Raw genomic sequence first — 20,420 nt, forward strand, 5'->3', positions numbered from 1 at the left:
CACAGATAAATATTTGCGAGATCGTCTCACAATAAACATACTCAAATAGTGTTTCTAAGTGAATAAAAAGACCAATCAATTGAAACTTTGGACTGCCTAATCTTGTGCGCACGAAACGCAATCTGTTATATATGGGAATAAATTATAAACAGTTGAGATTTATTAAATAGTTGTTTACGTAGTTACGAATTGACTGCGGCCGATGCCTCAAATCTGGTGTGGTGTCTTTAATCGACCAATCCCCTCATTATGAATTAAATTTGGTAAATAGTATGATGCCCCCAAAATATTCCACTGCGCTTGAGTTTTCATCCCGAGGACCTTAAACGTAACCTGTCGAGCACGACTTGTCCGAATTCGATACCATCTATAAACGAGCTCAGCCGTTCTTCTTGAACACATTGGTTGAGCACCAAGCCCAGCCGCACCCCTAAGGACCGAGCCCTGATGCTCGGTCGAGCACTGTCACCAATGTAGGTCTCGGCCGAGCCCGAGGTAGAGCTCGGCCGAGCACTAGTGGCCGAGCACCAGGGTAGGACTCGGCCGAGCCCTGGCGTTCGTCCGAGCCCGGGTAGCCGAATCACACGTATCCGAGCCCAATCATCGCTCAGAGCAGGGTTCTGTCAAGCACAGATGCTTGTGATATGAATCTCAGGCCCAAGCTTGTTCCTATCCTAAGAACTTTGTCACATGTCAAAAGCGTGAATAATCTTTAAATAGGCTAGAATCTCGCCGTATGATTAGATGTGACGAGGAATCCGGCCCGGACTGACAGTGATGGGAGAAGAATTTAATTTTATAAGGAAATTTACCTAAAATAGACTTCGGCACGGTATGGGAAGAAGTTCTCTCAACCACTATAAATACCCATATATGTTTCATGGTTAAAGAAAAGAGGATATTAACTTTCACCTATCACATCTTCCCATCTCTCTGTTCCTAAATCCGATCAAAAGGTCGAAGTGGTCGTGTCGGAAAAATTTTCGACACCTTTCAGTACACATTAGTCTGTATAAACCGGTGGTGCTCTATCCGCTCCAGTTCAAACATTGTTGATCTGAAGCTCAAGCTCACCAGACCGGACCCAGGAAAAAGTTGGTATCATCAATTGGCGCCGTCTGTGGGAACGTTGAAAAAGAGATAGGATGGCAAGTACCAGGAGTCGATCGGGAGAGGACAATCAACCAACGTCCAACATGGCAGAACTCGTCCGACTAATCACGACGACTGTCGAACAGGTCTTGGCCCAAAGACCAGACAACAATCCTCCTCCAGGAGAGGATCGTGAAACTCAGAGACAAGAGATACAAAGATTAAGGGAGGAGATGGAACGTCTTAGAGAAGAGAGGAATGCACCCCCTCCTCCACCCCTTCTGGCTCGGGGGATCCCTTTCTCGGCCGAGATATTGGCTGCCGAATTGCCTCAAAATTTCAGATTCCCTAACGTCGGAGAATACGACGGCTCGGGGGATCTCGAATTGAAGTGCCATCTGCTCAGCCCAAGCCACTTTGTCCTCCAAGACCTGTGCATGGGCTCGGATAGCTTCGATTTCGGCTAGGAAAGCCACCTTCTCTGCCTCACTTTTCGTGTGAAGATCCTCCATCCGCTTCATAAGTTCCCCATGTCGACTGAGGACGTCATTCATTGATTTTTGGGAGGAACTAGCCATCTCCCGAGCTCCACATATCCGACCACTGACTTCGCCTCCCCAAACCAGAGCCTGCGAAGCGAAAGGCACATGTTCAAAAAAAAAAAAAAAACTATTGATGCGAAAGAAACAAAACTAGTTACCTGCATAAAGTTAAGGGACATAGCCTCTATGGCTTGAAGGTCGGTGGCAGCCTTCACGATGGCAAGATCTTCAGAGGATACCAAATGCCGAACAAAACTTAGGGCTTCCGGTCCGGAAGGATGGGCTATGAAAGAAGTCCCATGGTCGAGGGGTGCCTCCAGCTCAACCTCTTCGGAATCATGGTGGTCATGAACGGGGAAGAACTGTGTGTCCTCTTCCCAGAGCCTTGGGGGGTCGGGAACGAAGTAGTGGTCATGAGAATCTTCTTCATTGGCTGGCTATCAGACTCCATGGACACCTTTTTTTGTTTCACTTTGGCCTCAGCAGTGGAGGATTTTGAAGAGGCTCATATCTCAGCTTTTCTCCTCTTCATGTTCTGAAGCATTTCCGACTTCATGATCCTTTCGTCTGTTTAAAAAAAAAATTAAAAAAAAATAAAGAGAAGAAAATGAAGATGTTGGGAAAGGGGAGACATAAAAAGCAAAAGAAACATGGAGTCGGCATAATATTGGTTTTCAATGGAAAAGTGGAGGAAAATATACCTATGTCCCCCTCCACTTCGACTCCTTTTCTGCAGAACCTAATTCACAAAGAAGATCATCTTGGACCAGGCTCTTGACGTCAAAACATCTTCCCGAGATACTAGCGAGGAAGCGGGTCAGGTCGATGGCACGCCTAGGTACGGGAGGATCTCTAAGGGTTAACTGCTCGGCCCAAGCCATATCGCAGTGCCAAGGAAGAGGCTCAGACTCTACATAAAAATATATGTTCATCCAACCTTTGTGGGATGAAGGGTTCCCGCCCAAAAAATCACACCCGGGCTGGGGTGATAGGTAAAACCGACCAATTTTTTTTCTTTTGATTTTTACAAAGCGATCTAAGAGGGCTACGGAGAGGGGTATATCAAAATACCTAAGCAATATTCATAAAGTCAAAAGCGTGCTAAAGGAATTGGGAGCTAGTTGACTAGGGCATATAAGATAGTGATCACAAAGGCACTGAACTATCCCGGGGATAGGAAACCGAAGACCCATCTCCAGTTGGTCCAAGTAAAATGTGCAATATCCGACGGGGTGGAGATGAGCCCTATCTGTAATCTCGGAGATATGAATATCAATAGCCGAAGGTAATCCCGATAACTCTCTAATCCTAGGGACATCATCATACCCTAGGACCGAAGCCTTAATTTCATACCAAGGAAGCTCCACCAAAGTCTTCGAAGGGGAGGGGGAAGAAGTGCCTATAGCTTCATCCATGCCTTAACCAAAGTATTACAATTAACACAGGAAGAAGAACTTACCAAAGTGGTCAAGAAGAATAGAGTTGGGAACGAGATTTTACCGAACTCAAGACAGTCGGCCGAACCGAGAACGTCGAAAGGGCCGAAGACGCTTTGTAACTTGGAGAGAAAATGAGAGAATGGTGAGATTTTAGAATGAAATGAAGGCCCTATTTATAAGAAGGTCAGACGAAGGAGAGCCGTCCGATTAAATCAAGAATAGACGGCTAGGATCATGCCTGTTCAAATGCCTCGGGAACCGCACCACCGTCTGATCCTAGCCAACCAAAATCTTGCAAATGACTTGAACGGTTTAGATCTTCTCGCAACCAATGTTGAACTCAAGGGCTTCAAGATCAATCATAGCAATTCACTGATCTAGAATTCAATACTTCTTTTAGACCGCAAGGGGGGTTACTACTGATGCCCCCAAAATATTCCACCGCGCTTGAGTTTTCATCCTGAGGACCTTAAACGTAACCTGTCGAGCACGACTTGTCCGAATTCGATACCATCTATAAACGAGCTCAGCCGTTCTTCTTGAACACGTCGGTTGAGCACCAAGCCCAGCCGCACCCCTGAGGACCGAGCCCTGATGCTCGGTCGAGCACTGTCACCAATGTAGGGCTCAGCCGAGCCCGAGGTAGAGCTCGGCCGAGCACCAGGGTAGTGCTCGGCCGAGCCCCTGTGGCCGAGCCCTGGTGCCCGGCCGAGCCCTGGCGCTCGTCCGAGCCCGGGTAGCCGAATCACACGTATCCGAGCCCAATCATCGCTCAGAGCAGGGTTCTGTCAAGCACAGATGCTTGTGACATAAATCTCAGGCCCGAGCTTGTTCCTATCCTAAGAACTTTGTCACATGTCAAAAGCGTGAATAATCTTTAAATAGGCTAGAATCTCGCCGTATGATTAGATGTGACGAGGGATCCGGCCCGGACTGACAGTGATGGGAGAAGAATTTAATTTTATAAGGAAATTTACCTAAAATAGACTTCGGCACGGTATGGGAAGAAGTTCTCTCAACCACTATAAATACCCATATATGTTTCATGGTTAAAGAAAAGAGGATATTAACTTTCACCTATCACATCTTCCCATCTCTCCGTTCCTAAATCCGATCAAAAGGTCGAAGTGGTCATGTAGGAAAAATTTTCGACACCTTCCAGTACCCATTAGTCTGTATAAACCGGTGATGCTCTATCCGCTCTGGTTCAAACATTGTTGATCTGAAGCTCAAGCTCACCAGACCGGACCCAGGGAAAAGTTGGTATCATCATAGTAATAATTAAATCCTTGTCAATTAGGACGTTATTAGCTGTAATTGCAATTTAAATAACATCGCTTGTATGGTTGTATCGTTTGTTAATTTATTCAACTCCCACGCTTGCAGACGGAAACTATTTTGATATTTTGTTAGTAGTTTACAATATATAGTTCAATTTAGCATCATCTCCCTTTTTATTCCCTCTCATTACCACACAATTAAATTTTTTTTTTAGGGAAAATGATTTTTTTCATTAACTTGCCCAGTTTTGGGTTATGCTCCACTAAATTTTCAAATTTTGATTTGTTACACTAATTTTTAATTTTTGACTATTTTGGCCAACTCGATAACGTAGTACTGTAGTAGCGATAGACAAATCAGCAATTTCTTATTCTACATCATCATTTTCCTGTGTCACGTTAGCATTTTCTGTTCCTAAGTCAGCACTCATGCGAAATAGGATTGAAAGCCAAACAAATTTAAAGTTATAAGTGCAGCAAAATCAAAAATTTGAAAATTTAGTGATCAAAACCAAAAAATAGACAAAATTAATAGACAAAAAAAAGTTATTTTCCCTTTTTTTGGGTATCGATTGTGGTATTAAGCTAATAATTAATAGGAGTGATAGCAACATAATGATAGACAGATCCAGTTGTCCTGCTGGGAATAATTCATGTGAGGTCCAGTATGGATGCACAAGTAGCTATGACAAACTATTGTTCGTTGATGATTTGATTATACCAATTAATCAAATTTACCAATATTCAGTGCATTACATATTAATTTAGAGAAAAACTTGTGTGACACGGTCTCACGTGTCGTATTTTATGAGACAGATATCTTATTTAGGTCATCCATGAAAAAGTACTACTTTTTATGCTAAAAATATTGCTTTTTATTGTGAATATCGGTAGAGTTGACCCGTTTCACAGATAAAAATTCGTGAAACCGTCTCATAAAAAACCTAGTCACATGTGTGTTACACAGCACATAACAGAAGATATTTATTTATAATATATATACGGTAGATTAATGAGACAACTAGTTTGTCAGCACGTGCCAGGACTCAATGGGCGGCCATGTTACGTGCACATGCAAGGTCTCCATAATTTCATCAATTTACGATATATGAGATTTAATTTTATACCGTATCGATTCAAATATATTTTATATGCTTATTTTAATGGATCACTATCATTAATAAAAAAATTGAAATTCTTTCATCAAATCATTTAATAAATTAGAACTTTTCTGTAAATCAAATCCTCAACTCAATCATAACCTAAATTATTGATTGCTCATGTCATGGTTCACTAAGTGGATAATTTATTGTTGAATAAAAAATCTGGTTTATCTGTTTTTAGTATATAATCTATAAATTTTCAAGTGGGAAGAATTTGTGTGCATAAAACATAAAAATAATAGAATCAAGATTCACACACAAATTTACGTAGAAAAAAAAAATATCCAGCTAAATGAAAATTTTTATTGATATATTTTGCAAGCTAAAGATTTTCATATTATACACCGATCTTCATCATTTTGCTTTTAATTGAATAAATTATTATTTGAAATATAAATCTGAAGGTCGTCTGAATTTTGACTATCCATATCATCTTCTTATTAAAATTTATGAATGAAAAAACTTGTGTGAGACAGTCTCACGGGTCGTATTTTGTGAGACGAATATCTTATTTGAGTTATCCATGAAAAAACATTACTTTTTATGCTGAGTATTATTTTTTATTGTGAATATCGGTAGGATTGACATGTCTCACAGATAAAGATTTGTGAGACCGTCTCATAAAAGACCTACTCTTTATGAAATTATACCCAATGTTATACCATTCACATCCTTTATTCTTAATAACCTGCTAGTGTACATGACACGAACGATAAATTTTTATATAACAATCTTATTTATATATATTACAAGTGCAATAAATTTTTGTTTTATATTATCAGTAATTGGATCAAATAAAAATGATTGGAGATAAGGTAATAGTCATGAGTAAGTGCTAATATATTATTGGAGAGTAATTTAAAAGAAAATAGAGATTTGAGTTTATTTCTTAAATTTAGTTGAGTAGGTCTCTTGTGAGACGGTGTCACAGATCTTTATCTGTGATACGAGTCAACCTATCGATATTCACAATAAAAAGTAACTCTTTAATGTTTGAGCTTGGTTCGTTTATAATCGAGCCGAGCTCGAGCTTTATTTAACGAATATATGCATGGCTCACGAGCTTATTCAAGCCTTTATCGAGCCTAAACAGGCTTAATAAATATGAATTATACATTTAAATTTTCATTAAAGTAATTAAAAAATAAATTATATATTTAAAGAAAAATATATTATTCTTATTAAAATTTGTAAATTTATTATAATAAATAAATTTAATAGATTTTTCTATATATTTCATAAATAATATGCAAAATCAATAAATCAAATATCAAAACTATTATTTTTTCATCTAAAAGATTACTAATGAACTTACCAGCGAACATGTTCACGAGCTAACGAGCCGAATACTGTAAAGCTTGAGTTTGATTTGTTTATCTTAACGAGCCTCATTAAACGAGCTCAAACGAGCTTTTATCGAATCGAGCTTCGAATAGCTCACAAACGGTTTGGTTCGTTTACATCCCTACTTATAACGATACGGTATATGGAATATAAATAATTCATTGCATGGGGTACAACGACGAATTTGAAATTTTGAATTGCCCCGACAAAGGAGTTGGATTGGTTCTATTCTAGATTTTCTTTCCCAGCGACAAAAGAAATTATATGCGACAAATTTTGCACACAATAAATGGGAGCAAGTGTATGTAAATTTGTATGTGTATAAGTTGAAAATTTGCCCTTATAAAAGGCTATAGCAGTGCAAGCTCCAAATCCAACATTGCAAAAAACAGATAATGTAGGGAGGATATTTGAAAACCGTCGCTAAATTGAACTTTTCCACGGTTTTTTGAAAACGTAGGCAAATTACGACAGTTTTTATAATTCAATCGCTAATTTAGTGACATTTTTTCAAAAATCGTCGTTGCATTAAATTTGACCACGATTTTAACAACAATGGCCAAATTTCCACAGTTTTTGAAACACGTGTGCAAATTAACGATAGTTTAGTTTGAAACCGTCGTTAATTTATGCACGCTAATTTATGCAAACCGTTGCTATAATGCGACGGAATATGAAAACCGTCACATCAAATTGAATATCGATGGTTTTGTCAATAATTATGTTGCTAATTGCGACAGAATTATTTAACCTAATTTCTGTCATATTTTCAAGTTACGTAGTAAACACAAAACGCGTGTAAATACATGACATATCATATGTATCAAAGTCATTGACATAACTCGAACATGCAACAAATTTATTAAAATCTACGGTCGATCTCGCCGAAAGTACTTACTCATAGAGGCATTGAATAAAATCTAATGGTGGATGGGTCGTTAACATGGCATCGAATTATTTGAGTTATTTTTATGGTATGATTTCTTCAACTTATCATTTGTTTAATAGTGGAGTGAGATTCTTGTCTTAGTTCTTAATGCTTTTATCTTCTTCTGCTTCAATGAGTGGGCTACCTTCGCTACTTCTTTTATCCTTTGTGTTTGTGTAGCGATAAAGTCTAGTCCCGTGGCCACGGCGAAGCCAAGCAAGTGCAAAAGTAAAAGCAAATAGAACAAATTGTATAGGAAGATTCACTTCTTTTTTTATCATTATTATCCGAACTCAAACTACAAACGAAACCCAATAATAAAATATTAAAATTAGATTATAAGTCAATAATTGTTGCAAGAAATTCCACATCAATTTTGGACCATTTTTATATTACAAGATTTAAGTTACGTTTCCCTAATTCAGGTGGATTGATTGAAGGTCAAATGTCAAGATCGAGTGATTAATTGCTTGTAGGTGAAATATGTGCTTTCTATCTGTAAAATTTGGAATTTTTTTTTTTGGTACAACAGCCCTTTAGCATCATAAAATGAACCTTTTTCAAAAGAGAAGAAGTTGTGGAGCCATCGTCATGAGCAAAAAGCTCGAATGGTTACAAAATGTAAAGTAGATGCTACGTTCCCATCACTCTTCCTAATTAACTGACAAAATCAAACTGAATTATGGTGAGTTTATATATATATTTTTTTAAATGAAAATATTGAAAAAAGGAAAATAAATTTATCAGGATATATTTGAATATTTTTTATTAAAACGATTTGACATGTATCTCATCTCATATACCAAACGATACTTAAAAATCTAAAACTTTACGAACAATTACAGGATTATGGATTGTAAATCACCCAAACAAATCGATTGAACTTTTGCAGATGATTTCAAATACTCCGTTTTTAGTTTCCTCCATCTAAACGCTACGTCAATTTCAAGAAAACTAATTTTATTGAGAAAAATGGTTCCTCCATAAAAAGATAAACCCCTTTGAAAGTGCTAGCTTTTTTATAAGCATGGTAACATATTGAACGACAAATTAAGTTTAAGTTTCTATATAAAAATATATCCACAATGTACTGTATATGAAAACGATGTGACCAAAATTTCAGACAAAAACCAACACGATGGTGCGGGGATATGGTTTAAATCGGGAGCAGGTTCCAGATCATCAACAGGGAGATTGGCTGCTTTTTCGCATGTGTGTGCCCGCGAGCATGCACTTCAAGAGACGACCAATGATTGATGACATCAAACTAATAAAAGGGATCTGAGTGCGGAGATCTCATCTGTGAGAACGAGAATTAGAGAGACTCGGCATTGTTGAGCTCTATTACCCGTAATTGTTTAATTGTCAGTAAGCGTCCCCTTGACCTCCAAATCCCAGAAATCCTTCAGGCAGGATGTAGTATGCTTTGTTGTTCCATATCGAAAGCTAGCATAAGTTGTTTAGAATTGGTTTTACTGTAGTCGATAAGATCAAAAATATGCTTACTCTGACTTTTGCAATACCAGAATGTGAAATGAAGGAGAACTCTCAAGTTTGTAAGGCACACAGAGAGCAAGATACCATGTTTCCTAAAATTACAAGGGTGGGAACTTGGAATACTGCACTTCTCATGTACAATTGGATTTTTGGTCCCTGAGCTGTAGGACGAATGAATTTAAAACATAAGAAGCTCAACTAATCTTTTAAGGAATATAAGAAATGGTTCAATGCAATGGCCTAGGTAACAAAAAGCATTCTCTTGAAGCCTGGAGGACGAACAGCGTCTCAAAAGAGTGAGTTATTAATGTCATTATAGTTGGTGCAACTACAAACCGCATTGACAGCACCACCAGGAAAAATGCACTGGCGTGGTACAAGCATGTCTAGCACGTCAGGAGCTCAAAATAGGGAAATGGACATACTTTCAGATTTGTGAAGGATCGAAAATCTTGTCGCACCTTCACATGGATGAAACACACAAATTTACAGCTTCAGTTAGGAAATATAGACCAACTAAATTGGAAACACTTTACACTATTTTTCATTTAACGTTGCAGTTCCTTTTATGGCCTATATTACACTGTGAAACGTGAAAATGAGACACTGTCGAAGGAGATGCAAACTGAACGTCCCTTGTTCGTTCCATAGAAATATGATCATACCATTTGGTTTATTCTTTCTCAACTATTGCTCAAATGATCTTGTGAACGATTTTTGTAGGTTGTTTCTTATGTCACAAAGCAAAGTGACACCGGAAACGTCGAAGTCAACGATTGCTTAATAAGCTTTAGAGAATAGAGAATGATAATGAATGATCATATTTAATAAATTCTTTAAGCAGCTTCATGAGCTTAACCCTCTGTGTTTGCCACAAATTGTCAGGCTTCCATAATTAAACAACATGACCCATTGGCCTGATTATAGAAAGTTGGGTTTGAGTCCAAAAAGATAACCGACTTGGGTCATCATAATCGGGTTATAACCCATCAGATGTAGGAATCGGAAGTGGAACGAGCTATTTACTACAACGTGGCTGTGACAGTACTACAAAGAAATATCAATCAAGACCTCTAAGTTTGTTGAGTAGTTGATGTTGTGATTATTATCGTATTTTGGAGAACTCAGATGTATCGAACCAGCATTTGATGGCAAATATGTCAATTCACGGTTGAATGTCAGTCGCATATAAATGCTTCCACTTGCCAAAAGTCAACCCCATACAAGTATCGTATACCCGTAGTTGAAATGCACCGAATATCCGAATCTCTGCTGAAATCCATTCCAAGTCGATCGGAAAATGTCGTCAACCTTCAGCGGCGATGAAGCGGCGCCATTCTTTGGCTTCCTCGGTGCTGCCGCCGCTCTCGTATTCTCCTGTGAGCTAAACTTCACGACCCATTCTAATTTTTTCGGATCTAAGTTTTTGTTCCAATTATTTCAACTTTGTCTTTGTAGGTATGGGAGCCGCGCACGGCACGACGAAGAGTGGTGTCGGGGTGGCGTCCATGGGTCCATAGGTTTGATGCGGCCAGAGTTGGTGATGAAATCCATTGTGCCGGTGGTTATGGCTGGTGTCTTGGGTATTTATGGTTTGATCATTGCTGTGATTATCAGTACTGGTATTAACCCCAAGGCCAATTCTTACTACTTGTTTGACGGCTATGCGCATCTTTCTTCTGGACTCTCTTGCGGTCTTGCTGGCCTTGCTGCTGGTATGGCCATTGGCATCGTCGGAGATGCTTGTGTCAGGTATGCTACTTTTCCTCTACTTTTGTTGTTCTTCTTTTTTTTTTTGGTGAAATTGGCATGCAATTATTGAGTTTGACGTTATGGAGTTTTAGTTTTCTCTCTATAACAATCGAGACATATTGTTGCTGTTTGGATTTTTTGAAAGGGTGAACTGTGACTTGGCGGGAAGTGGCCTTGGTTGTTTACCCATTGGGCTTTGGCTTTCTTTAGTAACAGCTGTCCTATCGATATTGAGCATTATTCCTCTAACTAGTTATTTTCTGGTTTTCTTGAGAGCCTTCTTATTACTTTATGAGCGGTGAGACTGATTTTTTGTTGTCTGATACATTATTGAGAAATCAGTATTCATTTGTCTGGTTCTCAGATGTGTTTCGTTTGGAAATGTACATTGCATTGAAGAATCCCTTGTTTTTTTAAGATTACATACTTATTACTATAATCATTATCTCTATACAGAGCCAAGGCTCAACAACTAAAGCTCTTTGTCGGGATGATTCTCATCCTTATATTTGCTGAATCACTGGCTCTATATGGTCCCATTGTTGGAATAATACTTTCCTCTCGTGCTGGTCAATCTCGAGCAGAATAAACAGTTTGTCACTGTAAGCAACTATTGCAATTTCTTGCTATCCAGTACTGTAATCATTTTTCTCCGGCTAGATGGTGGTTTGTCCGTGGCAGTTTTATTAGGTTCAAACTTTAAATATGCATGAAATTGTTGCCCAAAAGTATTGAACCGTTGATATGAGAAGTTTGTTGATCCCTGAATAAAGTTCTCTAATATTTTCCCTGAATAAAGTTCTCTATTGCAAAAATAATATTTTTGGTTCATGTAAAATCATGGCATGTATCATTTTAGCCAAAATTACTGTATATTTCCTAGTACTCTAAACATGGTTTATAGATGTGGAATTTGTGCCTGCAATTATACATAATTTGGAGTTTGATTGTTTCTTGCAGATAAGACATATGCTGAACATTCTAAAAACTTATTGCATAGGGTAACTATGGTCGAAATTAAAAATTATAAAGTAAATAAACAAATCTTGGATGAGATCAACCCTTACTTTCAATGAGGAGGTAACAGGTACAAATCCTTGTGCCGCATGGGTAGAACCCTGTGTGCATGGCGAATTCGATTCGACTGACATCTAACGACGATAAGTTCATTGTGTAGATACTAGCAAATCGGGGGGGCCACTTAGTATCTCCCCACCTTTTTATTTATATAACATGAAACTATCCATGGTTCCTTAATTCTCAAAGCAATACAGAAAGAACAATTACATGATACCAGTAGCTTGTTTACCTTTGTCCCTAGTGAATGAATTTGAGCACTGGAATGAAGAGTTCCTTAGGACCCAATTCTCAACCATATACAGGAGTCATACAATTCAGAAAACTAACAAAGTTAATTCTAATGCATATTTCCTAGGTAATGGTGATAATTCACATTTCAATGGTACAGCTTGGCCTTATATCATGGAAGGCAAGCTATGTCTCCAGCTGGATGAACTGAGGTTAACCAGCTTTGTCGAGACACTAAGCCCAAACATCTCTTTTGGAGCCTTCCCTGTCTCTTTGAACCCAATGAGTTTGGCAACAATGTAAGCACTTTCTTTAACGTGTTCCAAGTTGGCGGCATCTGTCCACAGTTTGTGACAGAGTTGGAGTCTTCGCTGCTTTGTTTTTAGGCCGATTCCCCATTTCTTGTACAGAGCTTCCCTCTCTTTTGCAGAGTACTTTTTTATCATTCGTCTGCATAGCATTTCTCTCTCACGATTTAGAGTCTTAGCGCTGTGAGCGAGCCCAGAAAATGTTCAAGATTTTAGTTTATCATACACGGTAGATAAACTACAAGTTGAAATAACATGGGAAGATGTTTTGATATGGCTTTATACATTTTTTTATGTATTCTCATTCTTGTTTTTTTTAGTATTTGGAAAAGAGAAAGGGTAGAGAGGAGAGAGTACCTTGAAGCCAGTGTGAAATGATCATCTTTAGCAAGCCCATGTAACGTGTTCTTGAGGAAAGACAACCGCCGGAGCTCAACTTCCATGTAAACTGCATCTGATGGATCTCCTTTGAAGAGCAAGAAGAAGTAGGTTCTATGAACCAATGGAATGTTACAAGTGTTCCAAAGTTCAGTTATCTCTCTCTTTTGCCTCTCAAATTCGGCGAACCAATCGGAAGGAGACTGCATTATATTCTGAGACTTATTGGATTCATCTTCTGTATTGTTTTCAGAATTCTTGGTTGTTTTTGCCTCCTTTATACCCTGCTAGAAAAGTTACATTATGAGAAACGGTAGATATATGGAAAAGAACAATCTTTGCAAGATTTCTATTGAATTATATGTTAAAGAATACAAATAGGTCAGTTTTTGGAGAATTAGTTTGGAAACAGAAAAGGAGTTGGGAGTAGCATAAATGTGATCAGGTTACTCGTCCAAGGAAGAATTCTTTCATACCACATCATTCATCAACTGCTTCACTGACTCGGACTGGATCGCTTCACTGAGTTCTGTGACATAAACTTCTTGTTTCTTGGCTGGACAGTATTTATCCAAAATTTTAATAGTGTGATCTTTATCCACAATTTTAATGTTGTGATCATTTTCATTCATGTTGTCACTCTTTTTCGAACTTCGTTCATCTTTTGTGCTCGATCTCTCAGTAGACATCATTGGCTCAACGATAGAGATATTCCCTTGAGTATCTTCTGCAATTGGTGATGTATTTTCAGGTTCTTTTTCCCCTTCAAAACTTGAAGATTTTGTGATCGTAGTCAATATTGCTGCACAGCTTACACTCCTTGATACATTGTCACTGAAATCTGATACATCCGTTTCGGATGAACTTGTATGCTTCCCTACGTGTGAAACAAGGAAATTAGTTCATAATTTTCATCTGCTTATAAATCATAACTTCTGAACAATTATAACCTGAACCCAGATCTCCATTTTGTTCAGACGACACATTTGAAACCAAATGTCCACTGGGGAAATTGATTTCAATACATTGAAGTTCCTTGCAGCTTTCTTCTAAACACTTATCAGTTTCTTGACCAATCTTCTCCCATCCTTGACATGGATCAGGACCAAAGTACTTGTCTATGTATAATCTTGGGGACGTGTCATCTGATAGAAACTGCTCCTCAGAACTCTCAACGAACTGATCTCCAATCCTTCTGGAATTAACACGTTCACATCTGTCTGAAAAATGAGATGTAATGGAAGCTCCATCTGAACGAAAGGGATCGATTATCTCTGATGCTTCAGATGCCGAATATTCATCCCTCCAGGATCCTTTCTCATGGCCATTCATATCAAGCTTAAGAAAACAACAGAAGAATCAACTCGAATAAGAATTTAAAGGGTTGAAATTCATGTTAAGTTTGAGCTTAAATTAACATGTCTACAGACCCATGATTTTGATGCTTGATATTCCCCTCCTGACTTTAACATATTCTCTGCATGAGATTGAGCTTGATCCCGTTGATAAGTTAATTCACGGATCTCTTTATCCATCTGCAGAATTCAAGTAATAGAAAAAGTGATATTTCTTCCAACATTATGTGTTTTATGAAACTTTGTGATTTCTCTATGAAATATCACCTTTTCAATAAGTTGTTCTTTCTCTTTTAGTACTGCAGCAGAATCACACGAACTAGCATGAGAACTCAAGTTCCTCAGCTCGTTCTCAAGCCTTGCTAGTTCTTTCTGCAGCTGCTTCACTAGTGCTTTCTCAGACATAACCACATTAACCTGTGCGTTGGTACTAACTTGCTTGGCACAGCTAGCGAACAAGAGTGTGTTTCTTGATTGCTCAACGTGGCTATGAGCAGGGCTCACCGTGCATATAATGGCTGTCTTGGCATTGCCTCCTAATGAGTTTTGTAGTATACGTGTCAGCTTTGAATCTCTATATGGAATGTGCCCATTTCTTCCTTTGCTGCATAAAAACACAAAAATCAATGGGTTTCGAGTTAGCTGACTACACTATATAGAGAACTATCGGAAGACAGGTGACAGTGAATAGGAAATGTACCTTAGTTTCCGGATCACTGTCCCGAGCGTAAGCAAACTTCGGTTTATATGGCAACCTTCTTTTAGTCTAGTGCCAGCTGATAATGTTTGAGAAGCACGTTCGCTCCCAGCAAGATCAACAAAATTCTGCACTCGAAAACATGAAAACTTGTTACCTTTTTCTAATCGTTTATTTACTAAGTATACTGCAGAACCAAATACATTTGAATTCATACCACAGAAGCTGTTAGCGTGCTTGAATTTAGTGCACCGAAGTATTCACGAGATTTGCTGTCAACACTCTACAGCAACGTCAATACTGTAAGGAACTGGATACATGACATAATGACTTTCAAACTTTGATTGCTAAAAAACTAGTCAAAGAAACATACTAGACGTAGAATTTGATGAGATCTGGAGCTCATTTCATTGAGGGTAGTCTCTCCTATTTGCCTTTGATCTGCAAAATGCATGAACTCTATCAAGGGTAATTCTCGGTGTTTGCATACACAAAAAAGATGATATGCATCTGATTGATCTTGCCTTCACATATCGATAGAAGCTCTTTTAGATGGTTCTTGTCTCTTAAGCTCACCTCTGTGAGTTTCTCCACAACGGTTCCTCTCTAAAGTAATTGATTCACAGGAAAAAATTACCGGGACATATGTTCGAAGAAATCGCTCTCTGTCTCTGGATAATCTAAAAGTCTAAGTGGAAAATGTTTAATTCTTACCTCTGGATCATCTAAAAGTCTAAGTGGAATCCCATCGGTGCTGAGGAGGTCTTTGACTGACTCATTGTAAATCTCCATTGCAGAAAACTTTAACACGAATTCTCTTTCACGATGCTATATTATTCAATTGTAATGTAGTTAGATCACTTTGAGATAACATATTACGAATCGAATGAAGAAAAGATTCGAAATATATGGAATGTAAATACATTGTCTATGTAGTCGTATATATCATCTATGGTGTTTTCGGTAATGCCAGCCATTGTATATGTTTTGCCACTACTTGTCTGCCCGTATGCAAAAATACTTGCTGGAAAAAGAAATTCAGACATGATTAAACGTATGTATGAAGATGAAATTTACGGATATGGGGATGGCTGGTGTACTCACAATTCATTCCGCTTAAAACAGAAAGAGCAATCTTTTTTGCTGCTTCCTCGTATACTTCCCTTGTGGATCTATCTGAGCCAAATACCCTGTCTGTCCGAAGAGAAAAGGATGAATGACAAAAAATAAAGTTTATTTATATGGAAATGAAAGCAATGAAATTGAATTTAAATGAAATAAAAAAATCTCAGAAATTTTTTTACCTATTCATACAAGTTTCAAGTGTAAAAGTTGGAACAAGAGATATTGATGATATGCGTAAACTGCTATTTGTAAGTGTGTGTTAAGATTGATATTTGTACGTAATCAACTCCAAAAAATATCCCAAGAATGGAAGATTTTCTAAGTCCATACATGCAACATCCAAGGATTTTATCCAACCGATGTGGGGCAATTAACATATCATCTCATGTTCAAGAACATTTGGAGCGTGAAGTTTACAAGTGGTCCAACTATGGTCTATTTAGGGGTGTTCAAATTTCGGATAAAACCGAAAAAACCGACCGAACCGTAAAATTCGGTTTTTTCGGTTCGGTTTTTTCGGTTATTTGATCGGTTTCGAGTTTAAATATTTTTGGTTTTCCGGTTCGGTTTTCGATTTTTTTAAAAAAAATCCGAAATAACCGAAAAACCGAAATATATGAGAATTTGTTGTTTTTTATTGTATTGTACCCCAAACATGCCCTAACCTAAAAAATAAAAATAAAATTTAAAAACAAGTTAATAAATAATAAACTAATTTATTTAGGGCTTTGAGATGACTTTTGAAGTCTCAGAATATCAGCCGCACAGCCCGCACAAATGAAGATGGAGAAAAATGGCCTGTTTTGCTTCGAGCCTTCAAGAGTTCACTACTTCACAGATCTCGATTGAAGAGGTGGAAGAATCGAACGTCTTGGTGCTCTCTATATTTCCCAAGGTATTTTTCAATGTTAAATTTGTTTTCTTAATTTCTTTTACCGTAGATTAACTGATTAAAAAATTATTTGATGATGGATTGATGATATCTTCTTGATTAAATATGTTTATATCAGTTTTATTTTTTCATTATTTGTTTACTTTGTCTCACATTCTCACTATCATATTACGTATATGGAATTCTATTTTTTAAGTTCATTGTATTTCTTTGAATATCCTAATAGATGGCTGAAAATAATGCTGTAATTGATGAAAGTGGAGGTTCAAATGGAAATGGAAACGTGCCTATTGCTTCGCCTACAAATTCGATTCCTGTCAGTAAAAAAAAAAAAACCATGAAATCTAGATCTGTTGTTTGGGAACACTTTGAGAAATATACTGATTCTTGTGGGGCTTTTAGAGCAAAGTGTAATTATTGTGGTGCAAATTATGCAGCTGATTCAAATGCTAATGGTACATCGTCTTTGAGTAATCATTGAAAAAATGTAAGAAAAATCCCCACAACATGGAAACCAGTCAAGCAAAAATTGGGTTTCAACAAATTTCAAAAGATCAAAGGAGTGAAGTAACAATAAACATTTGGAAATATGATCAAGAATTAAGTAGAAGAGCTTTAGCTAAGATGATAATTGTGGATGAATTATCTTTTAGTTTTGTCGAGGGTGAAGGATTTAGGTACTTTGTGACTGTGACACAACCTCAATTTCGAATCACATCTCGTGCTACAGTGACAAGGGATTGTTTCGAACTCTTTTTGGAAGAAAAACAAAAACTTAAGAATCTTTTCAAATGTATAAATCAAAGAGTTTGTCTTACGACTGATACATGGACTTCAATACAGAAAATTAATTATATGTGTATCACTGCTCACTTTATTGACCAAGATTGGAACTTTCATAAGAAGATATTAAATTTTTGTCCTGTATTCAGTCATAAAGGTGATGATATGGCAGTTGCGATCACAAAATGTTTGCTTGATTGGGGTTTGGATAAAGTTTTAATAAGAGTTGTTCTCCCAGATTTGATAGATGTGGTGCTACCAGGATGAAGAATGAAAGCAACAAAGAAGCAAAGCTGCCAAAACATGACAACATGTCTTTCATTTTCTTCTAGTTGTTTTATCAATTGTAAATCTGTTGCTTTTTATTTTCCAAAGCATAACTCTGTTACCTTTTGTTTTGTTACAGTTGATAGGAGAAATGATGAAACTTTTGGTGTTGATTTTAACATTTTGTTCTATTTTTGTCTTGAATTGTTAGTTTTATAAATGTTTTTTTTTTCATTTAAATTGAGTGTTTCTTCAAACATTATAAAATTTTATTCTTATAAAATTAAATCCTTGAACCGAAAAAACCAAACCGAAAACACCGAACCGAATTGCGGGAACACCGAACCGAATCGAACTAAAATGGTTCGGATATCGGATTAGGCATATGAAAAACCGAAAACCGAAAAACCGAACCGAATTGTTTAAAAACCGAACCGAACCGACCCGACCGATGAACACCCCTAGGTCTATTAGAGTTGTATTTATGGATTTGGACAATTTTCATCTCTTGAGCTAGTTTTTTAGGTTGAGTTAAATCCAACTGTCAATCTTAACATTAACTGTCAAAATTTACGTGTAATCGAACGTCTTATGATTGCTAAGAAGAAGTATATAATTGATTCTTAGGACAAACATATCTCATATACCAGTATCATAATTCTTTGGACAAACATATCTAATATGTTTTTTTAAACATATGAATGCTATACGGAATCACACGAGATACATGTAATTGTTTTCAAAGAGAAATTGGGCTTACCAAAGGTGTAGGCAGCCGGATACATAGATCGTTCTTGAAGACTGTTCTTGAAAATAATGGTGGTGTTGTTGATGCATTCCCAATCCGAAACATCATTTCTCCCAAGTTCTCTTTCATTCATAGGTCTCAACCTCACCGAAACAAAGATTTTCTCCTCTTGTGCACTTGAATCATGATCCCAATCTATCGACGAATCTCCACTAATCGACCCCATTTTGAATACACAGATTTCCCTTTATTTTCGCGTCCGAATGCACTTGAAGAGAATCAATAAGCTATCTGAACCACTGAATGGAAACTTTCATGTATTCCCTCTCTTTCTAAAAAGAGAGGGATTTTCTTTGCAGGACAAAGGTCTAACTCTGCAACAGATAAACATTCAGAAATGAATAAATTGTCAATGCAGCAAATGCGAATGGTACAACTAAATAACTAAAATGGCAACATTTGCTCAAACTTTAGCATTGACAGGTCGGTCCATAAAGGAGAAGTGCTACAATTGATTCATAAAAGTAAACAATTTTCTCGAAGCTGAATCGGTTTGTATCCAATCCTTGACCATGTTTGTTTATATAAAGAATAAAAATGGCGTATCATTTTATGTACATAAAACAAGAAGATGAATCTTGAATGCGTTGCATGATGAACAAATTGGCTCACCGTATTAAAATGTAGAGACAAAATGTATCTTTTGTAGGAAAACCCACAAAAGAAAAATCTTCCAAGTAAAGATATAGCAAATCAAGAATTTTAAATGCCAATGGAAATGGCTACTTGAAGGGTTGAGAATAATAAGAAAGGAGAGAGAAAGAGGGGTTCTTTGAGAATGTGGCAAACCTTAAATTAAGGTGAGACGTGAGATTCTAAGGGTTCACAAAAGAATCGGAGAAAACGAGTTTAAATGGGTGAAGAGAAACAGGAAAACACATGACCTACGAAATAAACCGTCAAGCGCAACGGAATAAACCGTATTATTCTTGAAGAAGAAATAAAATGATAAATGTTTTTAAAAACTCCAGCTCCAACAACTTTCATCACAACGCTTACAAAGGTGATATAACGACTAATTTAGCTGTTGGCTGTGATTACATAATTCGTGATGTTTTGAGGATCTTTGTCCTTTATCGTTTTCCTGGTGCACCATTTTTTTTTAATTACAATGAGGTGAGGCTTTTTGTTGTTACGTGAATTCAAACTCACACATCTCACTTATTGAGAGATGTATATGTCACTCCACGGTGAGTAGGATGTAGAAGATCATACCTTGGAGCGAGCAGCGGTGGACGAAGCGGAAGAGACTCGAACCGCTGACATCTGCAGGGTAAACCACCGTGCGATCTGATTTCTTGTAAAGTGAAAAGAGCTCGTGACATCTATTGTACAGTGTAGATTCTTAGATTGAGTTATGGGAATGAAAAATCTATATACCTATAAAAGTGTGTATAATTGACATTGTTTTCTGATTAGTGCATTGACAAAAATACCATTCGTGCAAACTTGAACAAAATTA

General features: G+C 37.3%; 1 protein-coding gene and 1 pseudogene across 1 annotated transcript; one reads left to right on the forward strand and one right to left on the reverse strand.

Annotated features, from left to right (window-relative positions):
• The first annotated feature begins 10,364 nt into the window (after positions 1-10,364).
• On the forward strand, positions 10,365-13,316 carry LOC142525018 (V-type proton ATPase 16 kDa proteolipid subunit-like; annotated as a pseudogene).
• LOC142525017 (kinesin-like protein KIN-7F) lies at positions 11,443-19,690 on the reverse strand. Its single transcript, XM_075629185.1, has 15 exons — positions 19,571-19,690; positions 18,911-19,272; positions 16,188-16,277; positions 16,007-16,107; positions 15,798-15,911; positions 15,608-15,689; positions 15,457-15,524; positions 15,301-15,366; positions 15,087-15,211; positions 14,654-14,990; positions 14,462-14,566; positions 13,982-14,369; positions 13,508-13,908; positions 13,011-13,318; positions 11,443-12,834 (listed from the first exon to the last, which is right to left on the reverse strand). Exons 2-15 carry the CDS (start codon positions 19,122-19,124, stop codon positions 12,513-12,515), a joined length of 2,721 nt encoding a protein of 906 aa, XP_075485300.1. The 5' UTR covers positions 19,125-19,272; positions 19,571-19,690; the 3' UTR covers positions 11,443-12,512.
• Positions 19,691-20,420: the final 730 nt, after the last annotated feature.

The sequence above is a fragment of the Primulina tabacum genome, chromosome 14 (genome assembly GCF_025594145.1).
Source record: "Primulina tabacum isolate GXHZ01 chromosome 14, ASM2559414v2, whole genome shotgun sequence".
NCBI lineage: Eukaryota > Viridiplantae > Streptophyta > Magnoliopsida > Lamiales > Gesneriaceae > Primulina > Primulina tabacum.